Genomic DNA, 27,894 nt, shown 5'->3' with positions numbered 1-27,894 from the left:
CAGCTTTTTGACCATCTAGGCTTTGGAAAAGACCACAACTCACTCACCAACTCCAAGCCAGGGTGAAGCTGCTTAACTATCAGAAGCTACAGGCCCGGATCCACATCTAATCTGGTATTAATATCTGTCCTGATAGTTTTCAAACCAAGTTCTTGTGCCAGTTTGAGCGCAAATGACCACACACTGTTGGCTAGTAGTTTAACTTAATTTTTAACACAGATTAGTTTAATCGGTCTGAATTTTGAACCTTTCACCTGCTCTTACCTCCAATTTTCATATGCCCCATAACCAACTTGTATCACGGCCATCTGTCCTGATCTCTGATAGCTGAGCGCCCCAGCAATCGTGTTCATCTCCTAGGCTTGCTAATGCCTGATATGCTTACTTTAATATCTTATGCTGTCTTCTTGTAACACTCAGTTTATTAAATCTTTGGTCTCCATATGAACATTTCAGAAAGAGCTATCTTATCTTTTGTTAACTGCCTGAAAATACATCTCCAGTGGAGTAATTTCTTTGTGGAAATGCCTTGGAAACACAGTTGATGCTCAGGAAACTTGTCTACCAGGGATATACAGATTTTTTTTCTTCTTCCAGAAAAACGTATGCACAGACTTGCATCTAAAAATCAACAACAAATATGAAATAGAAATCATTACCGTTTATCTTCAATACTTTCTCTCATTTCCCTCATGGACAGCGTAAAGAGATAAAAGGAACCACTTTTGTTATGTACTTGGTACACTTCCGTTTAATAAAACACCTTTCTGTAAAACGCCACTAGCCACCAGGCTGTCCTTCTTCACTGGCCAACTTTCAGGCTGCCGTTTATCCCCTAATGTTCTCAGGGGTTTGACTGAAACCTGTATCCACACCAAAATCTTCCATACCCACAGTCCACTAGTGAGTTACAAATGCAATCAATAGATTTCAAGGGAATTACAGAATCATTTCCAAATATACCTTGACAGGATACAAAGGTAATCATCAAAAAAGAGAGAAAAGCATGTTTAAGAGAGACAAAAAGCATTCTGTCAATGAAGATCAGAAGCTATGCAAATATGCAAAGTGCACTTGATTGCATGAGGGGTTTTAAATATCTAAATGCTTGAGAACCCAGTTACAGCTGCTTGGAGGTCTTCACAGACAGGGTGCCCATCACCAATGGTGACAGACCGGTTTCCTTCCAGCATCATCCTACAGCTAGTTCATGGGTGACTTAATGGCTGTGATAAGACAATGAAGAGCTCATCTTCCACACAGGGTTTGGTGATGTCAGAATACCATGTGTTCTCTTTAATGGTGTTCCATGATGAGCATAAGGTAGCTAAAAATCATCAATAACCACTTAAGGAGTAGGTCCCCATGGGTCCTTAATTGCGAGACAATGTGGTGCTGTCCTTGGTACTAGATAAAAAGACAATGTTCTTTAGCTCTGGGAATGTAAGTGAACTGGAAGACATTTGACAAAGTTTCTTGTGTGCTCCTGGTGGATATGTAGATACAAAAGACACATGATGTTTAAAAATTAGATTTTACAGCTGCACACCAGAAAACGCTGGAAAATAAGTCAATGAAAACTTGGTGACAAGTTTCTAACTAAAGCGAGGCCCCAGGGCTCTGTCCTCTGATGTAATCAGCTTTCAGTGGCACATTGTCATGCATCTGAGAGTAAAAGGGATATACCATGTAATCTCAGGTAAAAAAAATCAACATGGTGGAGAGCTGAGTTGAATTTAATAAAACACAATTAAACTGATTTAAACATAAAGCCAGCGTTTGAGCTTAAATAATCAATCACCAAAGTAGAACTTAAAGAAGGACCTGCAGCATAAAGGTTTGATAAAACAAAAAGCTGCTGAAAACATTCATGCAATAACCAACTATAACGTCCCGAAAATGCATGGTAAGAGTTCCATTGTACTCTCTACTAGTCAAGCCACCCTTGGGGGTGAATTTGCTTATAGAATTGAAAGGCATATTCTTCCACACAACAAAGCAAAATAACACCCTGTTTCTATTTCCATGCAGCAAACTTTTTTATTAGTCCATCAGTTCATCTCTGACTGTTCAGTTTGGCTTTTTCATAATTCCTATATGAAATGTGTATTTTTCTTTAGTGGTTTTTTCCTTCTTTTTTATTTTAATTATTTGCTCCAGCAGATGTCAAAAACCAAATAAAGAGGCATTTCAAATATGCATACGATTTTGCTGTCAGCTTCAGATCCTCTCTATCAAAAATGAGAGAAAGGGTCTACTTTAAGAAAGAGGTACTATCATAGGTGGAACATTCACTCACCCATCGTGTTCTTGTTTATTGAACTGAAAGTCATCACTAAGATGGCAAGACCTCTTAGCTTCCTTTTCAGGGAAAAAGAATTCCAATGAGACTTTATTGAGAACCTATTGAATTTATTGCCTTATAATATAATGGTTGAGAGAACGAGCTGGAAAAAAAATTAGCTCTGAACCTGGCTCTGCCACATGCTGTTTAGCCCTGGCACACTCCTTACCTTCAAATCTGCAACGAGTGTAAGGATTAAGTTATATAGCACATATAAGGTGCTGAGCACAAGGCCCCACATATAGTAAGGGAACAGTACATTCTAACTGTTATGTTCTTGTTATTGATTTTATTAATATCACTATTATTACTATTACTCACTTTTATATACTATGAGACTAAGTTTAGACCTGGAAACTAGCGATTGTTTTTGCTATTTTATTTCTGCATTTACTTACTAGTTTCACCTAACTACAGGCTTCCTAACAGGAGAGATGTAAGTAAACAACTACTCCTGGGTCGAGCTTGGGGTAGTTTTATTAGCCAGCTAGAAGTTTGACCAGCAGTGTTTTACAGAGAAGCAAAACGAGCAATATAGCTTAAACTCAGATATCCCAAGTTAGGGAGTCCTGGGGATTATTCATTCATTCACAGCACAAAGAGTTATGGTAATGCAGAGATGAAAAATGATCAGCGTCATAAGAGAGACATCAATAAAATGCTGGGGAGTTCAGCAGATGGCGGAGGAATTCTGTTGGCCCAGGAATGTTAAAACAGTTTAGCTTCTAACATTGCTCTGGTGTTACTTTCACACTGAATCTCCCTCCCACTCACTGTGCCCTCAGCCTCCACTCCAGTCCTTACCTTTTTATAGGACTGACTTTTAAATATTTACTCCAAAGAGTACCATGTAGTTTTAAAAAGTAACCATATGAGGCATAGTCATAAACATTGGAAGCACAGGACTAGAGTTAAGATGAGCATCAGCCAGTTAGAGTCTATCCAGAGACGGCCAATACGGAGGGAATGGATCTGCAAACCACATCACAAGAGACATGGTTAAACGCACAGAAACATTAACCCTGGAAAAGAGAAGGCTTGGGGAAGCCATGACGGACATGCCTGTATAGATGAAGTACTCTTGCGTGAAAGAGAGGTTAGATACCTTATGTAAAACCAGAAATGTAAATTATAACTATGAGAAAGAGTGCCAGAAACATAGATTTATATTAATGTAGGGAACTAATTTGCAGTAGTTTGAGGTGTCTGACCATCACCTCCTCCTGAGGATGTGGACTCCTTTCTATTAAGAGAGGTCACACAGAGGGGAGAAAATTCTGGCACTGGCAGTGGAGGCAGGAGTGAATCAGACAACTTCCACAGCCTCTTCACACTTGCCTAGGAAGTATGTAAAACAATGAAACATTTCCCTTTGAGAGAAAACCTAACTGATGGTGCAAACTGCATTGGAAACTTGATTGTGGTGTATGTCTTCTATTTGCACAACGGTAAGCAAACCAGAAGCAGAAACTTCTTGGCAGCTTGAACTTAGTGGCGAGTTTAGTTGGAATGCCAAAAAAAATAAAGCCTCTGAATCCTCCCCGCAAATTGACAATAACAGGAGAAAGGGAAAAAAAATGAAAATGTCAACTTTAACCATATAGGAGCGTGTCTGCCATTACAGGAATGCTGTCGACAGACCCATTTCCCCACCAGTCTTTGTTTTCACCACCTCCAGCAAGGGATGGAGAGTTTTATTCCAAAATAGTAAACAAGGATGTTGGAGTTGCACCCTCCAGTCTGTGTCAACTCACCCCCTCCTGGTGGGGGGAAGGAAGACAAATAGAAGGTTTTCGTATGCTGTCAAGAGTCTTTCGTAGAGAGGAAATTCAGGAGCTATAGTTTGGAAAGAACCTCCAAAGAGGATCAACAGAGAGGTAGACACATGCACTCCTTAAGGGCATCAACTACTATAATATTGTCATTTGTGTCCCTTGGCTGTCTCCACCACTCACCTCTGGAAGGCTGCCAGGCTACTGGATTTAACAGGAAAACATTCAGTGGGTGAGATGAGGTTACTGAGGTGAGAGTAACTTCACAAAATCTGTTTCTTCCCATGTGAAAATTTGCCATGGGTACTCTAGTGGTGACTGGATGTATCTTGTCTAGATCATTCTGATCTTACTTTGAGTCCATTACAACAAATATATTCAAAATGACAGCCAGATGGGAGAGGGATAAGAGACTCGGGTTGGGAGAATGAGAAATACTTTGCGAGTTAGAAAACCTGGATTTGCGTCCCCATATCTATCATCTTGGCTAAGTCTGAGAGTGAGGTTTCTCATCTACCACATACAATAAAGAAAATGATGCCCACAGGATAACTGCGAGGACTACAAAGAAACAATATCTGTAAAAGCACTTTGTAAGTTTGAAATACTGCTGAAATGTTAGGCTATGGTAACCCTTTACTACGCCTAGTAGTCATGATTTGACTCCTTAAATCTCAATAACTTAACAATGATTTAAAGGAATATGCTGTATTTTCTTATATTTTCTAAGAATATCAAAACTATTTACATAGGTGGTATGATCTATTAGCAAGATTATTAAAAGGCCATTTTGAGTTTTAGATTTACTAATACAAAAATTCTCCACTTATTTTGCATCTTAGTTTTTTCATCTCTTCAGTAGAAAAATTAGTCCTTGGTTTCTCCATTTTAATACATTTCTGTGAAAGTTCTACATAAATAGCAATTACAATATTACAGTTTTATGAACGTTGCTTTGTTCTACAATTTTTTTTTTTTTTTGAGGAAGATTAGCCCTGAGCTAACATCCACTGTCAATCCTCCTCTTTTTGCTGAGGAAGACTGGCCCTGAGCTAACATCTGTGCCCATCCTCCTCTACTTTACATGTGGGATGTCTGCAACAGCATGGCTTGATAAACAGTGTGTAGGTCCGCACCTGAGATCTGAACTGGTGAACCCCAGGCCGCAGAAGCAAGCACGCAAAATTAACCACTATGCCACGAGGCCAGCGCCTTGGTTCTACAACTAGTAAGCAAAACAAAAGCCATAATCACAAAAGAACTCACTCAGAAATCTGATATTGGTGAAATTCATTATACATATACACTATTGAAAGTGTTTTACTTCCCTCCATAAACAACAAAAAAAAGTAAAGCAGAGATCAAATCTCTATCTAGAATAAGCAGATGATGGGTGAGAAAAGCAAAAGCTTTTGGAAATTCTCAGCTTCCCGACTGACATTATGAAGATAATGGTTGACTGAGATGGACATCTTTTGCCTTTAAAGAGCGATGAAAGTTTCCATGAATCACAAGGGCGAAGGTTGAAAGAGCAGGATTCATCCTCAGTCATGGGGTTGGCTGGGTCATAAAGATCATTGGAGACCGTGTAATGCTTTAATGATCTCCGTAACACTCCCGCGCCACCCAAATGGTCAGTCCCACTGACCTGGTGCACGTCCCGGAGAGGCAGCCTCCTGTCCTCCAGGGGCTCCCCCTATGCCTGGACGCCAGCGAAAGTTAGAAAGCGCTTTTGTACATTGCAGGGCAATAGGGCGGGGGAGGGGCAAGCTGAGCATTCCTCCCGAACAGCAGGACCCTCCCAACTGACGAAATTCTCCTCCACACCGTACTTTTTAAAGTAGCAAAAGAAAGTCCATGGATATTTCATTTTCCTTTGAATACTATGACCATTCTGTATTTTTATAAAAGACGAAATTGCAGTAAAAAAGGACATGTCTTGACAAGAGGCCCTACCAGTAGGTCTAGTTACAAAATCACTGCAAGAGTCAACAGTTGGGTTACACGAAGACTCTTTAATATAAGCAAATATAAAAGAAATCAAACATCTATTTTCCACAAGTGCTATTAAATTATGACATGTTAGGAGTCATTAAAAATCAGCAGGCAGGGGCGCTGGGCTCTGCCAGTCTAACGTTTCAAACAATCAAAAATATATCCATGGGGCAATTAATTTCATGCACATTGATTATTCCAATCTCCACACTAACAAGTAGGGCCAAACCAAATAAAATTAAACAGCGAGAAACTAAAGACTGAGCCCACTTGCAAGGTTGGGGGGCGCTGCGGGCTAGGGGCGAGGTCTGCAACCTTGGGAGGTGAATTACATCTCTCAGGTTCCTAGGGGAGAGGGGGAAGTTATTCTGGTACCCTGAATCATATTTTGAAAACAGCATTGCTTGGAAGTCGCCTGCATGGCATCTGTCAACTCTACCCCTCCCACACTCATGGACACACGCATCTTTCACAAATAGAGGAATTAAGACCCAGACAGAATGTCCAAGCCAACCAGCTACTAACGATGAGCAAGGTGAGGACCAGAGACTTCAGATTAGTCCAATGCATTTTCTACTGTGTGGAGGCTCAAATGGCCATTTAACGCTCCTGGGATCAGAGCAAACGCTGTCACTATAAATCCAACAAGTTACACAGCAAACTGCAAAACTGCCATTTTTGTCATGATTTGCAGAACTACTTATTAATAAAATATTAGTCAACAAACGTATTGAATTTGTTGTAAAAATTTTAACCACAATTCTAACCCTTCCTTCCTTCATACGGTCCTTAATCTGTCAGACATTTATTAAATATCCACTAAAAATCTGCCAAGTGATGTGTTCACTTCTATAAAGACAAAAAGGGAAATTGGACACAGACCCTGTTCTTAAAAAGCTCAAGAGATTAAAGAAAGATAAGCACACACACACACATACACACACAGATTGATGTGCTGGTAAACATTTAAGGAGGGGGAAGCGGGAGAAGGAGCCCTGATTTACAGCATTCGCCAATTCCCATGGTGTAAATGCTCCTACCTCGGCCGGCTTCAATCTGCCAACAGGCCCCACTGAACGTGGGTGGACTTGTGGAGAGACAGGCGAGCCTGCCTAACCTGGCCCCAGCGCGCCACTCCAATATTTATATTTGTATAAATTTACACGCTCACACACATATAGCTAATAGAACTACTCAGATATTTTATAGTTGTTATCTTAGAGCAGTGGGATTATAAGTGATTTTATTTCTTCTTTACACTTATTTTAGCACCCAAAATTTTTAAAAAGAATGTTTTTTAGATCAACACTAGCACAAGATCCTTAACACAGACCAGTTTTTCGAGGGTTGTCCCGGCACTGCTCGAATGATCTGAGGAGGAGAGAGACCAAAACACTTTGAGGGCGCATCAGGTGAGCTCTAGGGCCACTCGTCTGAGCAGAGCTAAGAAAGGACATGCTCCATGGCACACCTCGCCTGAGCCATCCCAAGACTGCCCTAAGCACTCTGCCTTCCTGAGCCCCGCCTCTAAGGCCATGGGACTCTCTATGAAATATAATGACAGAGCCTGCCCCCACCACGCATTCCGTGTCGTGCTTCAAACCTTTAGTCACACAATGTCTGTACCTGGAGGATGGGGAGAGAAGTGGGAGCAAGGGGAGAGATGATCTCTAAATACAGGAATCCAAACAACAACATCGCTCCTGCCAAACCCTCTAGACAGGACTCAATGACACGCCACCCGTTTGGTTTTGCAGATAATTTTCCTCAGTCTGCAGCTGGAGTCAATGCGTCCTCCTTCAGGTTTCTTAACATGCAGGTGCATTTTTCTTTGGAACCGAACAGCTTTGTCTCATCCCAGAACCCTCCTCTTTCTCTTTATTCACTTGTGACTATATAAACTATTAAGCCTGTACTCCGAAAACCGTTCGTGTTCACAATCATTTTAATGTAAAGAGCTGGAAACTTTGTGGAGGGAAAACAAAACGCCTTATTGTTGTATAATGTTTTAATATTTGCAAGGCGCTTCCACATGTGTTATCATATATAATTGTGACGATAGTCCTCTGAAGTGGCTATTCCCAGCACCTCTACATGTAAGGAAAAAGAGGCTCAGGGAGCTTTAAAGATTCTCTCAAGTTCACAAATCCACAGCAGGTAGCCCACTGCCTTCAATACATGGGCTTAGAGTCCATATTCCAATCTAGTAGGGAAGTCACCTGATACAGTTCGGAAAACATGGGATTTGGAGTTACACAGACATAATTTCAAATCCTGACACCACCATTTTCCATCTGTGTGATCTTGGGCAAAATCCTCACCCTCTCTGGGCCTCATCTTCCTCATTTGGAGAATGGGGGTCCTGTACTCATCGCATAGGACTGTTATGAAAATGAAACAAAATCAAGCTTGGCATATGGCGGGTTCTCAAAACATCCGCCTCCCCGTTTCTGCCTTCCTCTTCTCCGTTGTTCCTTTCCTCTGCCTCCTTTCCTTGTACCTTCCTTTGTCCAAACACACTTGTTTTGTTTCTCAGCCTGACTCTCAGGCCTCCCCAGTTCAAGAGTGAGAAGTTTCTTGGTTATTTGATGCACGTATATTTTATGTAGAGCGTATTTCTGCAACAAGAACTAGCTCAGTCACATTTGGTAAATCAGGGAATCCTATCAGTCCAACATGGAATTTGCACAACTTCATGTACAGCTTTTCTTAGCACGTTATATTTTGTGCCGCCACAACCCAGCAGCCAGACACAAAGCACCCACATGCAGGCGGGTGCAGCAAGGATGCAGGAACCTAACATTGCTCACGCAGCCCCTTCTTTCTCTTGGCTCAATCTGGCTAAACGCTAGGTTTCAAAAGAGCTTAGTGCACATTTCTGTCAGATATCTGTAAAAAACAACAAGCAAACACTAGAGAAGGAGCCAAAACCACTTCCTGCTAAGCCTGCTACTGCTCCTCTTCCTGCGAATTCTGGCATTCATGTCCCTCTGTCCCATTTTCATAATTCGGCAGACCCCAATACTTCCTTAAACGTTCCTCCATCATGCTACCTTCTTCTCTACTTTTCAAAGAGACAGTCTTGTATGACTCTGTTATTTCTTTATTTATAGGAAAGTTAGCATGTTTTTATAGCTGTGCTTGTACTTTTAATAAGATCGCTATTGTTTTGGTTAATGCTTAATTATAACATTAAATGTTTTGAGTGGTTAAAACGTTTTGAGTGATGTATTCCAATGCTATTTCCCTCAAAATGCCAGTTATTTTTAGTGTGTGATTTTGCAGAGTGTGGGGTTTTTTTTAAGGGAATGTACTCTGCTACAGCAGAAATGCCCATATTTTGCTTTGTTGGGTGGATATCTTTGATATGCTGAGGCATCGCAGATTGATGGAATAAATGGTTTAAATAAATTGTTTTCATGGCACTTGTTTGACTCTCTTTGTTAAAATTCAAGTCAACACCTCATCTCCATGGTTAAGAATGCACAATTTCCACCAAAGATGCTACCGAGGGGAGCAGTTCATACTACTTTACATAAATACAATCAACACAACGCTTCTAAACATAAAATAAGGCTCAAATCCAGTGTTCAAGTGAATCCAGGCAGGACTGGCCGACCTCCACAACTTTACGCAGCACTTGTTTTGTTATGTAAAACGATTCATTCTTAAATCAGCTAGACTTCCAAGACAGCGAAGACGCTGCAAGAAGAGCAGCTTCCGCTACAGAGCCGATCGCACGAGCAACCAATTTCTAGGGTAAAAAAATAAGTTCAAATAATTTTTTCAAGTTTCCCCTCTTACCCCTAGCACATTTAATTGGCAGTAAAATTAATCAGATGGCTTTTATTTGAATTTATTTTTTAATATGGGCAAATAACCTTTCCTTATAGGAAAACAGGAATTTTTCAAAATTGCATAACCGCGCCATCAATTTTAGGAGATGGTGTGTGTAAACCTGTGGCTCCTCCAGTCTTGGGATTGCCAAGTGCTCTGATAAAGAACATACTGTTGTCATCACTGATTCTCTATCCCCCAACACTTCTAGTAGATTACTTTGCACATAAGAAGTGTTCAATAAATATTTGCTAAATTAAATTAAACCATATGCATAATTAATCTACATCAAAATTTCTAAATTAAGTTGTTGAAAAGAAGCTAGATTTATTTCTAGCCAGTAAATACGTTATTTTTAAAATAAAACAAGAAACATATTTCAAATAAAACGGGTCCTTTTACTATCTTAAAGACGAAAAATAAAAGGCACTGGACATAGTTGTCGAATTGGTTAGATCAGTTTGGTTGTGACAGAAAACCCAAATTACAGTATCTTAAAGAAGACATGAGTAAGGCAGTAAAAATACTCTGTATGATATTATAATGACGGATACATGTTATTATATACTTATACATAGAACGTACAACATCACGAGTGAATCTGAAGGTAAACTATGGACTTGAGTGATTACGATGTGTCAGTGTAGGTTCAACCTTGATTAAAAAAAAAAAAAAAAAAAAATGGGGGCCGGCCCGGTGGCGCAGCGGTTAAGTTCGCACGTTCCGCTTCTCAGCGGCCTGGGGTTTGCTGGTTCGGATCCCGGGTGCCGACATGACACCACTTGGCACGCCATGCTGTGGTAGGCGTCCCACATATAAAGTAGAGGAAGATGGGCACAATGTTAGCTCAGGGCCAGGCTTCCTCAGCAAAAAAGAGGAGGACTGGCAGTAGTTAGCTCAGGGCTAATATTCCTAAAAAAAAAAAAATGTACCACTTCGATGAGTAATGTTGATAGTGGGAGAAGCCAGGTAGGAGTAGGGGGTACTATATGGGAGATCTCTGTACCTTCCTCTCAATTTTGTTGTAAACCTACCACTTCTCTACAAAAGTAAAATCTTTAAAACAAATAGGAAAAGAAGACATAAGTTAATTATTCTCTGACATAAAAGTTGATGTAGGCAGCTCAGGTTTGTAGGCTGACTCTACAATCACCAGGGACCCGGGTTTGTTCTCTCTTGTCGCCACCAACAACTCTCAGCTTCCACCTCCTGGCCAAGACGACTGCATTCCAGCCAGCAAGAATGAGAAAAAGGAAAAAAGGAAAGTGTGTCTCCTTTCTTTAAGGGCCCTTCCTAGATACTATACACACCTCTTCCGTTTACATCCCATTGGCCAGAACATACCACTTGGCCATCCCAGCAAGTTCTAAAATGCGTAAAAAAGAAAATTGCTAAAGGGAAGTGCTCCTTAGATGTCATCTCTTCCATTGATAGGAAAATCCACTTCCTTTTTTCTGAGATTTTATAGACAATAGTTAACATATACTGAATGTTTCCGACTTATCCAGGCTTTACCTGCACTATGTAATCCTCATAATAACCTATTATTATTCTTATCCCCATTGTCCAGATGAGGAAACTGAGACTCAAAGAGGCAAAGTGATTTGATTCAAGTTCACAAGGACTAAGTCAGTTTTAACCCAGGAGTCTGACTGCAAAGCCTTAAGCTTAACAAAGACAGTTCTCTAACTACAGGAGTATGTCGTTCCCCTTTCCTGCTAGCTAAGGACAGCCTCATCCATCCTGAGTTGTCAGAACTGACACACTGAGTTGTCACAATCAGTTGTCAGCCTGATTGTGAGCCTACAGAAGGAGACATCTGGGTTTCTAAGGGATAAGATCAACACCTTTGCCTCATCTGTCTCAGAAAGGCCCTGAGAATTTTCAACATTTGCTTAGCTCATTTTAGTTCATTTATTGAGCACTTACTAAGTGTCAGAGACCATAAGACCTTGGGCACCTTGCTAGGCACTCACAACTGATAGAAGACGTAGATCAACACAATATTTATTATAGAAACCAGATGACCCCAAAATAAATAAGTTTTCATGTCACTCAGTTCTTCCCTTTTCATGGCATTAATCAATCACTCCGTGATAAGTTGCCTGACATCTGTCTTCACCACTGCACAATAAGCTCAGTGTGGGCTCAGATCCTGTCTGTCTTATCCCACAGCCCAATTCCCAGTGCTCACTACAGTGATCGACCACAGCCAAGGCTCAGTGTGGATGTAGTGAGTGGAACTAAATTCTGAGTGGCCCGACCATTCACTGATTTAACTGGAAGCAGCACACTGAAGAGGCAAGATTAGGGTCTTTGGACCAAGGATTCATTCATTTGCTCATTCATTCAGTTATGCATTTATGCAAGCACTATTCAGGGACACCTACTACGTGCCATTTATCTAGGTGCTGGGAACACAGTAGTGACAGATAGACGTCTCCACCACCAAGGAGCTCACCAGCTCTGCCACTAATCCTTGTGTGATCTTGGGCGGTCACTCAGTCTGCAGTTATGGGTTTCAGCTTTATTAGAAAAGTAGGATACTAATAACAAACATGCAACATTATTTTAAGGAAAAGAGGTAATACACGTAAAGGAACTGACACAATCTAACACTTAATAAATGGCGGCTATTCCAATTAACAATAAACCACAAATCAGAACACAAAATACTAAGTATAAAACTTAAAGCAAGTGACAAATGGCATTAATTTCCAGAGGAAATGCATCTAGGAACGTTCAGCAAGAAAAATTTCGGTAATAACGTGTTCTCTCTATGTGGTACTTAATTTTCTTCAAAATGCTTTGGTCTACGTCATCTTAAATATTAAGGGTGAAAATTTTCCATGGATTTCTGTACTAGAGAAAACTTTCTAATGAGCCAGTTTGCCTGACATTCAAAAGCTTTATGTGGCCAAGGAAGGTCATGTAGATTTATACTGTTCCTGACATCTTCCAGCAATGACCAAACAGGGGAAATCATGTCAACTGGGCTTCTGAATGACCTACAGTCATAGAGACACTCAGCAAGTAGGGCAAGACTTGACAGGAAGCGTTTTGCAAAGTTTCTTCTTCTTCTTTTTTTCTTTTTAAGATTTTATTTTTTCCTTTTTTCTCCCCAAAGCCCCCCGGTACATAGTTGTGTATTCTTCGTTGTGGGTTCTTCTAGTTGTGGCATGTGGGACGCTGCCTCAGCATGGTCTGATGAGCAGTGCCATGTCCGTGCCCAGGATTCGAACTAACGAAACACTGGGCCGCCTGCAGCGGAGTGCGCGAACTTAACCACTCGGCCACGGGGCCAGCCCCGCAAAGTTTCTTCTTGCAAGAAGTTCCAGTAATTTCCACAATTCCCAAAAAGAGTCCATAGTATTATTTGTCAATCACTCTGAGTCAGACATTTTCACTTGTATTTCATTTCATCTTCTCAATAACTCTGTAGTCTCTGTTAATCTTATGAGGAAAATGAAACAGAGAAGTTAAGAAACTTGCCCAAGCTCACACAGCTGGCCAGGGGTGGAGTAGGAATCCACACCAAGCCCTTCCGACTCTGAGGCTGCACCTCCATCGCTATTATTTCCGCATGGGCTCTCTGCCTTCCTTTCAACATCCTGAGATGTAAGACAGAAGAGAGCTTAAAAACATCAGATTCCTTTATACTCCAACTTTAATTCTCAACAAGGATTCCAATCACTTTAAAACTCTCTTTTTTCCTTTTTTTTTTTTTTTTTTTTTGAGGAAGATTAGCCCTGAGCTAGGATCTGCTGCCAATCCTCCTCTTTTTTTGCTGAGGAAGATTGGCCCTAAGCAAACATCCATGCCCATCTTCCTCTACTTCATATGTGGGACGCCTGTCACAGCATGGCTTGCCAGGTGGTGCCATGTGCACACCAGGGATCCAAACCGGTGAACCCCGGGCCGCCAAAGCGTAACATGCGCACTTAACCGCTGTGCCCTCCTGCGGGCCCCTCTCCTCCCTTCTAATCAGGATGAAGAAGGGAGCTTAGAAGACCCTGAGAAAGGCCCCGGGAATCGATGTTAGCCAAGGCAAGGAAGGACAAAATAGAACACAGTGCGTTCACTGCGGGCTGTACCTGTAACGCCTCTTCCCTGAGAGCTGCTTCTGCACGAACCTTGTAGCTCATCAGAGCGAAAGAGCCAGCAGAGCTACCAGTGGGAGCAACTGGTTTTGGTAAACAATGAGACAACGTCTCCCTAATTATTGGCAGCAGATGTTAGCTCAGGGCTAATCTTCCTCAAAAAAAAAAAATACTCTTTTACTCAGAAGCTTCTAGTTTTTCTTCAGTCTTGTTGGGAATTGGAATGGCTATGATGCATCTCTGAGATGCCACAAGATAGAGATTTGTTGAAACATTTTCAGCTTCAGCCAATCATCTGAGGCCGTGCAAGTGCCCTTCCTGGTGCATTCATGGTAGCTGCAGGCTTTACTCTTCCTGAAAAACGACCTCTGTCATCTGACCTTAGCAGCACCATCCTCTTGCCTATGGATAGTTTCCATAGAATTTAAAAAAAAAAAAAAAAACCCATAAACTGAGTAGACAGTTGATGTCATTTGTCATAATATCTACCATCTCCTTATCAGGCCATGGTCTTCCTTTAAAACCTTTCTTTTAAAAATTCATTTGTTGATTTGCTGTGAGCAACTTTGTTGATCTGTTATGGTACTTTGTTGCAAGCACTGTGCGTCAAGTGTCAAGCTAATAATAGCATATTCTTTCATTTCTTTTATCTATTTCCAAAGGTTTGTATTCCATGATCCCTGTGCTGTCAAATACAATACCCACTAGCCACAGGGGACTATTTAAATTTAAATTAATTAAAATCAAATATAACTTAAAGTTCTAGTCCTTGGAACACTAGCCGCATTTCAAGTCTTCAGTTGCTCCATGTGGCTAGTGGCTGCCATATTGGACAGTACACCAATAGAACATTTCCATCATGAGAGCTCTGTCAGACAGTGTTGCCACAGAGCATCACATTCTGGATTTTCATCGGCCTAGAACTTCCAGCTGGGATAAAATCAAGAACAGAACTACTATCAGAGTAGGTCAGACTAAGTTCCCAATCATCATTCCTGGGGCTCCAAGAGCTAAACTACAGTTGAAGGGAAAAAAGAAGCTAGTAATCTATTACAGTGGGTGAATAGACATCCTGGGATGCGCCATGGATGCCATTAAAATGATATTACCATAAAATTACCATATTTATTACCATATTACCATAAAAGTGATATCCTACAGAATCTGCCTTCTTAACTTCAAGGAAGATACGACTGAAAGTGGGGAAAATGTTCACCTTTTTCCTATTTCAAAAAATATAGCAATATATTAGATTCCGTGGCACATACAAGGTGTTTAATAATTTTCATTAAATTAATAGCAAAGTAATAGTAATCGTTATAGTATTTATTGAGGATCTAACATATGTTAGGTTCTATAAAGACACTTTCGCTAGGCTATCTCTTTTTATCATCAAAAAGCTCCATGAAGGAAACATTTTTATTTTTCATTTTATAGGTACGGAAAAGGGTTAGGTCACTAATCCACGGCCACACAGGTAAACAGTGGCAGGGCCAAGATTTAAAACCAAGACTGCCCAACTGCGGGCACATGCTTCGCCCACTTCAACACACGGACTCACTTACTAATCATCAGAAAGGACATAAAATAAGAAGGCTCTAAGGCTTATTTTTAAGAACCCAGCTAATGTCACAAAGCTGCCATTTTCCTATAGATTTTTCCAGAAGACAGAATAACAACTTATCTCTCTGGATGGACCCCTCAGTTAAAATATTTCCCAGCCTAGATCAGGTGGCAATTTTAATGGAACTGAATCAAGTTCATGATTGCCTATTAGAGTTCCAACATCTTGGGACCTTTGTTAATTGAATTAGACTCAAGACAAAGGGAATTAAAAAGAGGGTAAGTTAAATTTTTATATTGCCTTAGGCAAATGGCAGAGAGAAGCGGGCCTTTGTTCCTAAGGAACTGGGTACTCACTTTATCATTTACGATTATTTTATAATTAGATTGATATTTTGTAAGACAGAAGTCTCTGTCACCCTGACATTCAAACGCCTCCTCTTCACTGAGATGAAAGGGGGAGCAAAGGCCGCGGATTTGTGTTGCTCGTTTTCTGCAATTCTGTTTTCAAGGAGACAACATTTTTTAAGTCACTAAACTGTCCAAATCCAAAATGTTTCCATTTTCTCTGCAGTGATCACATTCCATCACCCACATCACCTAAAAATACCCTGCTTCCCACCACTCAGGAGAACCACAAAGGCTATCAGAAGGCATTAAACCCTAGACAGCTTCTCTGTTCTGCCTTTGTACTTTCCTCTGATCCATTAGATTCGGGGAAGCTGGAGGTGGGAAATGAAGGAAATAACAGCCCACAAATCCTTATCTTAATCCCACCAGATAGCACTGACAAGCAACAATTGGTGAGGAAAAAGCTCAACCACGGAAGGCTTTCCTGCTCTGAACTCAAGATAACTATTATCCAAAATTCATCATTAAATTATTACTCATAAAATGTCTCTGTCTACTTCTCAGTAGGAAGATCATGGATGACAGTCCTTTCCTGTCTCAGGGCACATGTCAGAATTTGTGTCACTGCAAACAGGGCTGCATTTGATTCAGACAGATTAAATTCATATTTATAGTAGACAACATCCCTCAGTCCAGAAAGGTGCTTCCAAGTAATCTAATTTCCAGGAGACATTCCATTTTGGAATTTTCCAGAAATGGCAAGACAGTTCTCCTGATACCTGCCTCCCATCTGAGCCCCTCACTTAGAAATCAGAGGGCTGAAAGCTCTGTGCCTTTTGTGGTTACCTATTTGCAAACATTCTTTCCTTTTCTAATGGGTCTTTCTCTTGTTATCACCTCATCCTTCACTCTACGAACAGGTAATAGCACCCTAAACCCAGAGAGATCAAGGTAACTAAGGTTAAAAAATATCAAAGGTTACTGTTCATAATGGCATTCCAGGAGGAGGAGTATTGACACCCTCAAGGTTGACTGAACGGGACAATCCTGAAGACACAGATGCACTGAGTCAGTTAATGCAGAAAACGTCAGCTAACTCACCACTAAGAGAATAGTAATGTCTGTGGCTTGGTCTCTTCCAAAGAAGAAACCAGTCACTCGTCTGTCTTGCACACATGTGAGCCCTCACAGGACACACTGGCTTCAGAAATGGCTGTAAAAGGCAACGTGGAGGTCAAGCCAATCAGCATGGGTGATCTTCCTACTGAGAGGACAGCTCCCACTGCGCCTTCACGTAAGAAAGGCCAGTGGTCCATCTTGCTCTTCAAGAATGGAGCAATCTTATCCTTAAAAAGACTAACTTTTTTGCCACCACCACATATGTAGCAACATATTGGACCCCATGGCACATAGGATACCAAGTTTACAACTTTGATACGGCACAAATGCTGTGCATCACAGACACTCAAACGAGGCTGATATCTGCTCTCTTCTACAAAAGACATCATTTTCTCTTTTACAACTAAAATGAGTAGCATCTTAGGGAAAATTATATCTTTACCCTTAGGTCTGTTTTGAAAAGAAAAAAACAAAAAGGAAGAAACAAATGGAAGGAGAGTGACTAGATGGAAGTTGAGGAGAGAATGGGTGAGGGGGGAGGGGAAGGGAGGGGGACGGAGAGGCATAGTGAGCTGCACAGGTTTGCTATTCCACTAAGATAGTGAATGAGGAAAACATTTTCGTTTGCTTTTCTGACAGCAGGAGCATAAACGGTTGCTGCAATAATATGAGAAATTATTGGTCATTTTGAGCATTCTTGCTAGTGAGAAGCCAGCATTCCAGCCAATTTGAAATATTGGCCCCAAGCTGCCCTAGATATTTTGTTTTTCAAATGTGGGAATGTCAGCTGCTGGACAAAAAGTGATGTATACTGTCTAGTGGGCAGTGTGCTGGCCAGACACCAAATTTGGAACATCTCCCTGTACCCTGGGCCCCAGCTCAGCCGTCCTTACAGCCAGTGCTGCCACAGAAGTGAGAGTTCTGCTCAAAGCAGACCAAGAGGTGGAGTAATGCTTGAGTCCCGTTAAGAAAAAACAAAACTGAGTTCTAAGCTGTCACCTCTACAAATGTTTCAAGAAGCTAGTCCGAATCCAAGATGAGTTGCAGCCAGATAGGTCTCTTTTCAAGGAAATCAAATACTTCTAATCCCATTCTAGTTATGGCCTGTCTGAAGGGAGCCTAGGAGGCCCCAGGAATAAAAGTGGTCAAGCCTCACATTTTATGTGCTTTTAAATAAGATGCTCTCAAATATGTAAAATGACATTATCACTCTAACTTACGAAAAAAAAAGCACCATTATAAATCAAAAAATCAGTAAGGGAAATATTTTGGCCATACGGATTTTTAAAATATACCTCTGACATCAAATTAAACCTATAGAGCTTCCTCATATTAATCCAAGAAGCTGCTGGCAAACATCCGAGACTGACTTGCGGGTACCAATCCTGATGGTGAGGCGGCGTTACTAACAGCCTGTAGCCTTCATTGTGGCGCATTCACTGGCCTGGAAGATCATAGTTTCACTCATTGTACATTTCTTCCACAGCATCACTATGGAATTCTCCATGGAAAGAAAATCTCTTGAACTTTCTCATTATTTGGAAGAACTCCTGTAGTCCGTATGAGGACAATTATAATGGAGAGAGACATCTAACGGACACAAGAAATTCACACATCCCAGCTCTTTTCTGTGTATTCCACTTTAATAACCACTCACTGCTTCCTACCCCTCACAGGAACATTCCTAGGTGTCCCTCACAGCTTACAAGATAAAGGGACACAGAACATCCCTACTGTGGTGTGTGTAAGTCACCAGAATCCTGCAGTAAGCAAGAGATGCCTTGCGGGGGAGGGAAAATGGTGACAACACCATCAACATTTCTGCTTCAGAACCCGCTCACAAGAACTGTGTTTCAACAGTGAAAGGGAAGCGGAAATGGGCATGAATCAATGAAACAGCAATTTCTCTATCCACGCTCTCTGATGTTATTGGGCAATGTACTGTGGGACTGAAGTTCTTTCTAAACCTTTGACTGACTTCATGATTACTAAGCATTTGTAGCATCGTGCTTATTCTTTTAAGCAAGTGAAGCAGTGGAAATATCCTAACACATACATCTATTTGAACCATATCCTCTCCAACTACTTTGCTGTTCTTCACATTAAAATTGGGCCTCTACTGAGACAATATTAAATGTCAAGCCCATGTAAGATACAAGAAACAGAGGCAAAACGGTCACATGAAATCCATGATGTCATATTGCATGTCAGGCACACAGACATGGACCATTTGACTTGCTAACTAGCAAATGATAACCAAGGACACTGTCTTTCTTTACACAAATTATCTGGTATTCATTTATATATCATTATTTACATCATAAGCAGAAACAAAAAATATATGCTCATAGAATAAAAAAATAGACAGGCAATCCATAGTTACGCATTATGAGTAAAATTTGCTGAACTGAGTTATTTTTTCCAATAGCAACTTATCAGGGAAATCTTTTCTAGAAATAAATTTTATGCGTCATTAATCCTAAACAAAGAGCTAATAAAGGAGGGCAGAATAAGTGGCACAAGCAGTTCCAGCTTAAGCCACAAAGTAATAACGCTTAGAAGAGTGAGGCATTCTATTCTCTCTTGGTCATTGTAGTCTGTTAAGTTACAAGCAACACTAATGGTAATTTGATGCTATGCAGTAAGTTACAGAGTAAATTCAAAGTTAGCAATACGGATCTCAGGTACACTAAACAATCTAGTACCTATTTCTAAAACTCCTAGCTTCATTTTTCATGTATTCTCATGATGATTGACTAAATGAGACACACGGATTAATGCTATGTTAAGTTTATTTCTAATCAAGATAACTGGTAGATGTCTGATCAATTCAGCCCTTAATCTTTTATAGTGAAACAGAGAGAACATATAGCATTTGACCTAACAAAAATAGCTAACTACCATAATTTTACACCCAAAGTCCAATTCTCCACATTGCATACACCTATAAGATAGAATTTACAACTCTCACATCTTTCGTATTTCAATAGTCAAAGTCATACCAAATAATAAAAGACATTATAACTTAAAAACACATAATGTCCCTAAAAAATTCTTCTCAAAACTGACTTTATATAGAATGGGCAAATATTCAGTTATTTCAATCAATGTAGGAATACAATACTAATAATTTAGGCTCAAGTGGATTCTTTTCCTCATTTACCCAGTTGGGATGCGTTAAGACTAAAATAGGTAACTATTCTCCAATTTTTCCTTCCTAGCATACTGTGTTGTCCCAGACATGTAAAACTGCATTCACAGGTACATGGTATAGTACTGTGTGGAAGGCTGGAGAAAAGACAGCTGGCACTGTGATGTCCATGCATCTTCACATTAAAGCAATAACCATCTTCCCCCGCACACACATTGATCACTTTTTAATGATCCTGGGCCACACAGAAGGAAAGTTTTGATTTAGTCCAGGTCAAGGTAGCACATAGCTTTTCATTTTTATTCGTAACTGGTGCTGATCCTCTAGCTGAATGAACAAATGCAAACTCATCCTGCACTCTTCATTGAACTCATGCTAATCGAAACCTTTAACAATTTTCTTAGGTTCAAGGTATCATTTCCTAAAGAAATCTTGCTCAATAAGTACTACAGCTAATACGCTTTAAAAAAATGCAATAGAAACGATTGGTACAGAAGTTAAATCAAGAATGCTGCTTCCTTAAATTCAGTAAGCTTGTTGATCACAACCAGAGTGAAGTTACCTAAGCAACCTCTCTGAATCGCCCATAATATTCGAATACATCTTTATTACGGTAGCTCGATGTCTAGAAGTTTGTTGCTGATAGCATTGTCATATAATGCATAAAGCTGTCAGATTGGTTGTGGCCAAAGAAAAAAAAGATACTCTGGAATATAGAAATTCATTTAATGAGCATATGGCACCAGAACATAAATACCCAAGAGCAAAATCATAAAAATGACACCAAGTAAAAAATAATTTAGGCTAAGACCAAAAAAAAAAAAAAACTAGAATTGTTTAGTTAGGAGTAAAATCATTAAACCACTCATCCAGTCACAGACACATTCACCCTGGCTGCAGAGCTGCAAAGTGGTTCATTTTGATTTTAAAACGTTATACATTTATATAATCATTATAACCTAAATGCTTAGGGAGAGTATAAGAAAAAGCTTCTAAAGATTATTATGGATGCTATGTAATTATGGATCACAAATGAAATATGTGGGATGCCCAAACTTGCTGTTATTTCTGCCCACAGATTAATTTGTGTAAACTCGGCAGAGGTGGTGTGAGGACAGAGTACGACCAGCCTCACTGACCACACTGTGTCTGTACACATGTACACCACTTCAGAATGTCAGGTCATCTTCAAGTATAGCATGCAGTCACCGGTGATCTGGGAAATCTACAAAGCCACAGACTTGATATATACTCCGATCTGGGGGAAAAACCATCAAGGAAGCCAGAAGTTTCCCTTTTTCCAAGAAAGTGAAGAAATTCTTACCTTTCTGTACACCAGCATGTTGGGCGATTCATCTGCCACCCCGTTGCTGGTCTGCCCATAATTATTCCCCTGGGCCATGTCACCCCACACTTGCTCAGCTCCCAGATACAGGAATGAGTCTACCCTGCAAAGGGTTAGAGAGGTTTCAGTGAGGTCCTAGGGTAGTGCTACAGGGGTTGAGGCTCTGGATTCCTCCTCACCTCACCATCCACACACCCCGCCCGCCACAGAGCACCCTCACAGGCCGGGGCTGGCCGGAGGAAACGGCACTGGGATAGATTTTTTTTTAAAGACAACTGAATTTACACTGACCGTACCCCAGGGGAATTGTAAGAAATGATAATATTTAGTTAAAATAGTTATTTGGCTATGGTTTTAAATGATTTGATTTTCTGGATACTCATTTTTGAAAGTGTTTGATGCTCACCTAAAAAACCCACGGTTCCCATTTCCACACTACAGAGTTTTCTCTCCAATACTCGCACCTCCACTTGATGAGGTTTTCCCAGCAGGGCGGAAAGACAACCCTCTGTGGCGGCACACTTTCTCCCAGGTGTCTGTCTAGCTGCCCCATGCAGGCGCTCAGAGAGGCCCATTCCTGCGCCTTCTCCAGCACGTGTGTTCCTCTGCATCCCTCTGGATCTCCCCCACACAGCCAGGGTAGCTTCGCCTACTTTCACCTGCCTGCTCTGTCAGCCACTGCTTCCTCTCCTCTCACCCCACTCCGCTTCGGAAGTCAGGATGTAATCCTTCCCAGTCTTTGCAAGCAGGCACCAGAATAGGTCCCAGCAACAAGAACTGTTGCGAGGTCAACCTCGGGCGATTACCTGGGCCACCATGGGTAGCAACCTAACTGCAGAAGCCTCAGAGGGAGCAGCCAAAGAGGAGCAAGCAAGCAAGCCTCAGCTCCCCTTGCTCGGCTCTCACGGCAGCGGCAAATGGCAGGCGAGCGCGCCCCGCGCCGCGGCGCCGCCGGAGCCGGGCGGCAGTTTCAGCACCGTGGACCGCGGCGAGCGCGCGGGGCGCGGGGCTCCCGGGGCGGCCGCGCAGGCTCGGCGCGGGCTGGGTGCGGGGCGGGGGCCGCAGGGCTCGGGGCGGCGCTGCCTCCTGCCCTTCCACCTCCCCGATTTACCTCCTGGGCCAAGGTCACGGCCCCGCGGCGCCTCCCTCGGCGGGCGGGCTGGGAGCAGGCGGTGTCAGCTGGCGGCAAGCGGAGCAGCGAGGCAGGGCAGCTTCATCACACTCGGCGGGTGCGGAATCCGCGCCGGCCCGGCTCCTGCTGCTCAGGCGACAGCCACCCTCGCCGCCGCCGTGCACAGGCGGCTCCGGCAGCCCGCCGCTCGCGCGCTCCCCGGGCCGCCTCGCTGGCTCGCTCCCTCCTCCGCTGCTCCTCCCGGGCACTGGGACCAACCGAGCGCGCGCGGGAGCCGAGACGCCCGGCCCGTGCGCGCGACTGGGAGGAGGGAGGAGGGGACAGTCACGTGGGACCCATGCGTCCAAAGGTGCTGGCTCGGATGGGCTCGGCTCGGCGCGGCCAGACTGCCTGGGCCTCCCCGGCCTCCCCGCCCTCTCGCCCCTCGGAAGGCGACAGTCCTGCCCTGGCGCGGTCAGTCTGCGCTCTCACACCCCGCCCGCCCGCCCGGGTGTACGCGCCAGGGAAGGCCTGGAGATTCGAGCTTAAAGCTGAGTGTAAGCTGGGAAGGCAGGAAGGGCGATGGATGGATGGATGGATGGATGGATGGAGCCCCGTGCAGCCGGCAGGTTTCATCACGTGCCTGAGGACTCCGCTGACAGGACCAGGGAAGCAGATGATTACTGTTATGCCTGAATAACAACATCCTAAGAGTGAAGGAAATGGCCAGGACCAAATGAGTCATTCAGCAAATTTGCCTGCGGCTTTCGCAGCTCCCTCCTAAGTTGGAGAAATGGGAAATGATTTGGAGGCTGCCAACTCGAGATGAAAATCTTGTCACCTGTGAAATTGAAGGACCATCCCCAGTGCCTGGTTTCTCCCTTTGACAGATGGTGCTCAGAGGAACTTTCCTCTCACCCACCACTCTCATCCTCTAGCAATTTTCAAAGACAGCCTGGGGTGCTGATCCCCCAGAATCATTCTTCAGGTTGCTGTCACTAATTCTTCCTTAAGGATTAGAATGACATGAAGGAGATAAATCACTTTTGCCCCGATTATAGTAAAGGCACTTGTCTCTGGTTTGGGGGAGCTGAGTTGGGAAGCTATAAATATCTCAAGTAGTTGTCCTTCCCCAGCTGGGCCAGGTGTGGGAGAGAGAGAGACAGAAGATAATCAAGCCAGCCTGTTCTTAATCCCCTAGGTCTAAATACAGCAGAACCTCCTCCTGGTCATAACAGCTCTTCCAGCCAAACAGGGGGCCACGCGGACCAATGCATTTCCCCAGCCCCACCCAGGCCTTGTCGGGTTTCACTCAAGGAACAAATGTTTATCCAACCCGTCCTCTGTACAGGGCAGAGATTACTATCCCAAACTACTTTCCATACACCCTATACTCACCCATCTGCCACTCTTCCCAACTCCCAAAATCTTTCCATTGTGTGCTCTGGAAATTATGGTCTTTTCCGGCAAAATTGCCATTTTTTAACATTTTTTCTATTTCCTTAACCTTCTTGCTCTAGCTGAAGCCTCTCTCTCTCCCTTCAGCCCCTCTGTCTTCCTGTTTGCTCTATCTACTCCTGGGAAGTTGGCATGAACTGGACTAACAAATTTGGAAAGAATAACTGGGCATGCTCCCTCACTTTGACCATTTTCCTCTTAACTGCCTGAAGGAAGCAGACTTTCTCCTTTGCATCTCTAGATAATGGTTCTATCCCCGGAGGGGGCCCTACCCACACTCAACGCTGATGGATGTTTCCCATCAATAAGCAAACTAACAGATAGAATAAAGCCAATTTTATATATTTTATGCATGGGGTATAAAATATACCCAGACTGCATGGGGTCCCATCCACCCATCCATCATATGAATATAATATCTATGTCTCTGTATAGATATATATGTACATAAAATATCCCTTGTCACACTTCCCACTTATTACCGCCCTGCTTTTCTGCTTCCTTTTACAGCAAACACTTGCTCTCCTCTCATTCTTTCCTGAACCCCTTCCACTCTGGCGATGACCTCAGTGCGGCTAAACCAGCGTTCATTTCTCAATTATTGTATGAGTTGACTTCTCAGCAGAAGTTAAAGTTGCTTCCTCTCACCTTCTCAAAAACTGTCTACATTTGGCTATCAAAGCACCACTATTGTTTCTCCTCTACATAACTGGTGCTGTTTCTCAGCGTCATTGCTGTTTCCTCTTTTTCACCCCTAAATGTTGGAGTACCACAGCTCTCAATCTTTCAGCCTCTTCTCCTCTCTGTTTACCTGTACTCCCTAGGTGAGCGAATTCAGCATCATACCTTTAAAGACTACCTAGATACTAACAACTCCCACATGTGTACCTTTAATCTAGACCCATCCCCTGAAATTCAGTCTGTCAACTCCCTCCCTAACGTCTCTACTTGACCATCTCATTGGTGTCTGATTCAACTTCATGGTAACGGGCATGGTGTCTGCTTAGCTCGCTGCTCTGGGTCCCGGGCATAGGACTGTTCCCGGCCCACAGTAAATGCACGTTCAGTAAATGAATTGATGTATCTCAAAACAACAATCTGATAAGTAATTTTTATATTTAGGAATACATTGTTTACCTTATCATCTTATTTAATTCTTATGAAAATCCTGCCGAAGTAGTTACAATTGTTCTCTTTTACGTTGATATACCAATAGCGAAGGAGAGTATTAAAAAGGTTAAGTAAACTGCCTGATATAACGCATATAGCCAATAAGTTTGTTCTGTGTCGGCTTGATCATCTGGAACTACATTTCCCAGGATTCCTTTCCCTGCATGCAGGTGAGTAGAGTTAGTCAAAGGAGGAATTTGTGCAAGACTGGGAAAACAGAATGAGAGAGCACCTATTCCTCTCTGAAGATCTTTGTAGTTTGATGTGGTGACACACGCAGAGTCCTGGAGGGTTCTAGCATGCCGTTGCTCTCCCCAACTTCTCATCTAGATCTTCCGAATTCCCAGCGCTGCTGGGCAACAGTAGCCCAACAGTCATCACAAGAGCCTGAATGTGGACCTGAAGAAGCAGTGGCCTTGCATAAATCGCAGCTTCCCCTTGACTTTCTATCAGCTCCCCACCGTGGTCCCCTCCAGCACCTGGCTGTGCCTGCCTTCCCAGATCCTCCTTAAGCTTCAACTTGCCCACCCACACAAGGCCTCAGGGTGTCTGGTATTGACTGTAATCAGATCTTCCAATTCTCCCTTCTGGAAAATAACTTCCCCAGCTTCCCCCACAATTGGGTGAGCTCTTGTTCCTGTAATAACCCCTTATTCCATCGTGCTCATAGTGGTTCTTCTTCCCTGATGGAGTGGCTGGCAGGGCTCAAATCCAAGTCTTCTTGGTGCTTGTCACTATTCCACAAGAAATCCAAGTGAGAGAGATAAAACCTTGAAACCAATAACTGCAAGAAAGTGCGAAACTGAATGATAGAAAGTTGTGAGCTGACGGAAGGGAAGCGGTTGACATTCAAGCTGAGCTATTCAAGGACTCTCCAAGGACATCTCTATGTGGAGATGCTGAGGGAAAGAGTTTCTAGTAAGGGACGAAGGCAAGAAATTCCAAAACCAATTAGGAATATTACTAGTGATAAGATCACCATTTACTGGATTCCTGCTACCTCTAAACACATTAAAAATCATCTCACCATTTCTGACAAAATTTGATCTACAAGCTGTGTAACGAAACCAATGTTCAACTTAGGAAACTTGACCATGATCGTATTCCTTCTAACTCTGAGAGGCTGGAACACACCTCGGTGTGACTCCAAACCCCTATGAAAAGAATGTGCAAGTATGCCTCCCAGCAACACTACACGTTTAAAAAAATCCAGAGGCCCCCGCCGAGATGCATCCCATGCTGTCCTCTGGCTCGTCTCCCATCCCACCTGTCATCCCTCAACAGGCCTCACTCACACCTTTCTCTCCGGGCAGCTTCGACTCAAGATTGCTTATGGCTACTTATTGCTGCCCGGCAGCTATCGAGGAGGAAGATTCAAGGAAGTGCATATTTGACCATTTCTTCTCTTGCTGTTGTTAAGCCTCATTAGCCAACTCGTAATTTCTGTTACTGTATGTTGGAAACAAAATTCTGTCCATCATCTTAACGTTTCCGCGACTCACATTTTCCACATATAAAATGAGGGAATTAGACGAGGTCATCTCTCAAAATCCGTCTGGATCTTAGAACATAAGATTTTGGTCTGTTTGCTTTGGTATCTCCCTCCTACGTCATGGCCCTTCATGTTATAAACAGCAAAACAACGTGGATATTGTGGGATGTTTTTCAGTTTCTTTCTTTCCAAAACCATGTAAATATGTGCTTTTCAGCTACCATCATTTGAAATCATTTTTTATCACTTTCCTTGTGGACCCTACATTTTGTGATATTTTTGTCAAAGAAATTAAGTTGTAAAATGCAATAATGCACCTATTTTCCAGGCCAGATAGAATGCTGAGTAGCAGTTAAAAGCCTTGTTACTTCACCAAATAAATATGCTTCCACCCAAAACAATGATATTTAAGGTTTTTCTTGTTGTTTTTATTCTTAGCTTCAGTCTCATCTTGGAACAGGCTTTGATTTATATTTTTGAGATATTGGAAATCATTGCATTAGTTTCGTGTTATAATAAAGTGTCACAAACAGAGATTTATTTTCTCAGAGTTCTGGAGGCTGGAGTCCAAAATGAAGGTGTGGGAGGCCGGCTCCTTCCATGGGCTCTGAAGGAAGGCGCTGCTCCAGGCCTCTCTCCTTGGCTTGCACATGGCATTTCTCTGAGTCTCTTCATACTGTCTTCTGTGTTTCTCTCTGTGTGCAAATTTCCCCTTTGTGTGAGGACATCTGTTGTGTTGGATTTGGGCACACCCCAATGACCTCAGCCTGACACCATCTGATCTGACACCACGTTACCTCTTTGGCTCAATTTGGGCTACTCTTCTTCTTCACTTTGTTCCAGCAACTCTGGCTGTCTTGGTTCTTTAAACGCTCCAGGTGTGCTGCCCACCACAGGATATTTGCACTGGCTGTTCTGCCTTGAGTACTCTTCCCTCAGATAGTCTTCCTTTTCTTTCTTCAATTCTTTATTCAAATGGCACCCTCTCAGTGAAGCCTCCTCTCTATACCTCACTTAAAATCACATACCCTCCCAGCACTCCCCTTCCTTCTTGCACTGATTTGTTTCCTTTTCAGAGCATTTATC

The 27,894-nt window shown here is 42.4% G+C and overlaps 1 protein-coding gene across 9 annotated transcripts in view; it reads right to left on the bottom strand.

Moving 5' to 3' along the window:
• RGS7 (regulator of G protein signaling 7) overlaps positions 1-23,378 on the bottom strand; it is a 487,753-nt gene extending 464,375 nt beyond the window's left edge. For 3 of the 9 annotated variants that reach the window (XM_023632434.2, XM_023632435.2, XM_070256053.1), the window contains exons 1-2: positions 22,689-23,354; positions 21,557-21,680 (exon numbers count right to left, since the gene is read on the bottom strand). In XM_023632434.2, coding sequence (XP_023488202.1) covers positions 21,557-21,634 — 78 coding nt within the window. In that variant the 5' untranslated portion in view covers positions 21,635-21,680; positions 22,689-23,354. Of the gene's footprint in view, positions 1-21,556; positions 21,681-22,383; positions 22,597-22,688 lie in introns of those variants that run through there. The other 6 variants (XM_070256054.1, XM_070256055.1, XM_023632432.2 and 3 more) reach the window with 5 other exon arrangements.
• Positions 23,379-27,894: the final 4,516 nt, after the last annotated feature.

This window comes from Equus caballus, chromosome 30 (genome assembly GCF_041296265.1).
Source record: "Equus caballus isolate H_3958 breed thoroughbred chromosome 30, TB-T2T, whole genome shotgun sequence".
Taxonomy (NCBI): Eukaryota; Metazoa; Chordata; class Mammalia; order Perissodactyla; family Equidae; genus Equus; species Equus caballus.
The sequence above is the reverse complement of the archived record's forward strand: the minus strand, read 5'-3'. Positions and strand labels throughout refer to the sequence as shown.